Source organism: Neopelma chrysocephalum, unplaced genomic scaffold (assembly GCF_003984885.1).
Source record: "Neopelma chrysocephalum unplaced genomic scaffold, ASM398488v2 Primary Assembly neopelma1_72, whole genome shotgun sequence".
NCBI lineage: Eukaryota > Metazoa > Chordata > Aves > Passeriformes > Pipridae > Neopelma > Neopelma chrysocephalum.
The window spans coordinates 3,221,290-3,224,310 of record NW_020897732.1 but is presented as its reverse complement, the minus strand read 5'-3'; the positions used below and the strand labels follow the sequence as shown (position 1 = coordinate 3,224,310).

Genomic DNA, 3,021 nt, shown 5'->3' with positions numbered 1-3,021 from the left:
ACCACCCTCACAGTAAAGAATTTCTTCCTTATACATAATCTAAATATACCCTACTTCAGTTTGAAGGCACTCCCCCTTGTCCTATCATTACAAGCCCTTGTAAAAAGTCCCTCTCCATCTTTCCTGTAGGCCCCTCTAGGTCCTGGAAGGTGCTATAGTTGAATAACTCAGTCTGCCAGCTGACATCAGCATCAGAGAAAGGTACTGTCATGCTACATAGGAGAGGTGATGCTTTCAAGAAATAAGATGTTTTTACACATCAACACTTTGCTACAAAACAAGTATTTTTATTTTATTCATAGTCTAGTCTTCTTGCTTGAAAATCCTTTCTTAGAGTAGGCTTTGAGAGTTTAGTATGAGAAGATAAATTAAGTTTTTGACAGTAGACAGTATACAACTATGTTTAAAAGCCATGTCTTTCCTAAGCTTAATCTTTTGCAATAAAACTAGGTTAGGGTAAACAAGTGCTCACACATGCTCCTGGAAAACCAGGTCAGATACATCAGCAACAGTCTACAGCTTTTTAAAGTCACTTACACTCAGAAACCCATAAAAATGTTACATTTTCCAAAGAACACTTCATTAATGTAATATCCTTCAAACTCTTATCCAAAGCTTTTGCTTCTTTGTCAATGGATCATAGTAGAGTATCGCTGCAGCATAACCCCAGCCAAGGGATTCAGCTGAAACTCCCTGAAGCCTTCTCAGTGATGCAATGATTTGTGAAGGTCACAGGGTAGTGTTCACTCTGGGCTCTATACCCATTCTGACTTCTTTGACCTCAAGCAACTAGTATTGCTATAATTTGACTGTGCATCAAGGTTTTTTAGCTCAGCTGAAGGGTAGAATTCTAAAATCTTGCTCTGAACTGCAGAGGAAGAAACTCCAAGGTGACAGTTGATCTGAGGTCTCAAAACCAGGGCAGTCTCTTTAATGAAGTCTTGCTGAAGTCTCGGTCTTACTTGCCTGCATGTAGTTCCTTGCTGGTCACTAGCACACAAGGGTTCTTCAGTGCTATCTGGCTTAACAGCAAGATCTCCTGATACACGGTGCTTGTTGCTGGTGCTATTAAGGTTAGGGCTGGCAGTTTGCTGAGGGACAGCTTCAGAATGAAGAACAGCCTCTTCTTCCTCATCAGAGAGAAGTGAGCAGGAGCCATCACTGGTCTGGCAGCTATTTGATACTGGGCAGTCTTCATTTGGAGGTGGAGGAGAGCTTCTGTTCTGTAGTGGGGGAAGATTTAAAATGCACTCCTTCTCTATGCAGAGGTTTGCCAGCGGCTTGTTCTTTTGGCTTCTTGCTGTCATTCTCCGGAGAGCACAGACAAGATCTGCAAGGCTGAGCACAAAGGACAGGCTGCTGACTCCCCAGATGAAAATCATCATGATGGATTTCTCAGTGGGCCGGGAGATATAACAGTCAACTGTGCTTGTGCAAGGTGAATGGTAGCAGGAAAAGCGCTCAGGAACAAAGAATCCAAAAAGAAAATACTGCACAGCTGCAAAGGCAGCCTCAAGTAGGGTCCTAAAACAGAGATGAACAGTATATGCCCCAGAAAAATTAAGGACACTTAGGTTCTCTTCATCACACTCTACTCTATTGACAACAGCATTTCTACAGAGCTCCTTCATGTCTTTGGGGCTTGATAAACTCTTATTTCCTTTGCATCCATGCACCAGACAGTGCATTCTTACAAGGTACATAGCTACCTTGTGCAAAACATAAATGCTGAATGCAGCATAAGGTAGCAGGATGGACACAGTCTGAATGAGCCAGAACCTGAAGTGTGATACAGGAGAGAACAAGTCATAGCAAACGTTGGAGCATCCTGGTTGCAGGGTGTTGCAGACAAAGCGCTCCTGCTCATCTTGGTAGAGGGGATAGCCTGCCAACACTACCACTGCCATTCGCAGCAGAATTATTAACATTAGCCAGATCTTTCCTAGAAGGGAAGAAAAGGTATGAAAAAGAGTCAGAGCACTGAAAAGGAAAGAAGGTAACGTAGTGATGCTCTTTCTATACACAAGATATTTGAAGAAATAGCCTCTGTAATCAGTCTCCCATCTTAGTAGCTCCTCTTTGGCTTTGTTTTGACTGAGACTGAAAAACATGTGAAAATGTGTAGCTGACAGATTTCATAATCTTCATCTTGATTTCACAATGTAGGAGTTTTACATACAATAAGCCATGTCAACCAAAACCTAATGAAAACACTATGAACATGTCCAAATCTGATAAAAAAAATTCAAAATTTAGTTAACAATTTCACTTAAAGTTTTTCACTTGCTGTTGGGTTCCTACCCTTGCACTTGAATCTTTTCCTATTTCAATAATATAGGTCAGCTAAGACAGTGTGAAACTCATCTAGATACAAAAGACTGTTCTAGGTCTTGGCCATGAAATAGTATGTAAAGTTTACTACAGCCAACAAAACCTCTCTGTTGTGTCTAGAATGGTATTTACTAGCAAGCTAATAATTAGTTATTATTATTTTTATTATTAGCAAACTCATGCAAAATGTTCTACAAATGTACATTTGTGTGTGCACATGTGTACCCCAGTCATCTCCCTCTATTGCTTCTTTGGTTGCCCCATCTTCATGATGTCTTCCAACCTTCATTCATCTTGGTGTGCAGCTTTTCTCCATTCAGACCAAAAGCTCCCTTCTGTCTTGATATTGACACCAAGTGAAGTCTTACAAGTTCAGCATTTTCATACATTGCTTACTTCACCTTTCCCTGAATTCTCTCATGTAATTGCTGTAGGTGGGGCTTGGTCTCACCCAGCTTTGGTTGAAAAGATCAGGCCTTATCCTTATTCCATTATACTAAGAGCAGTGAAAGATCAGGCGTTGGTACAGTACTTATCATACCTTTTGAATGAGATTGTATTATTCATGATAGTTTATTGGAGGATATTTGGATGGGGTAGGTTTTTACTAATTTTTTTTTGTAAACTTAAAAATACTGCTGTATTACTGACAGTTATTTAATTTAAAAACAGGGGAGGGGAGGGGAAGGG

At 40.5% G+C, this 3,021-nt stretch overlaps 1 protein-coding gene across 1 annotated transcript in view; it reads right to left on the bottom strand.

Annotated features, from left to right (window-relative positions):
* Nucleotides 1–314: 314 nt before the first annotated feature.
* The window catches only part of GJD4 (gap junction protein delta 4), a 5,383-nt gene continuing 2,676 nt past the window's right edge, over nt 315–3,021 (bottom strand). Inside the window, exon 2 of the mRNA XM_027686968.1 lies at nt 315–1,942. Coding sequence (XP_027542769.1) covers nt 756–1,942 — 1,187 coding nt within the window. The 3' untranslated portion in view covers nt 315–755. The remainder of the gene's footprint in view (nt 1,943–3,021) is intronic.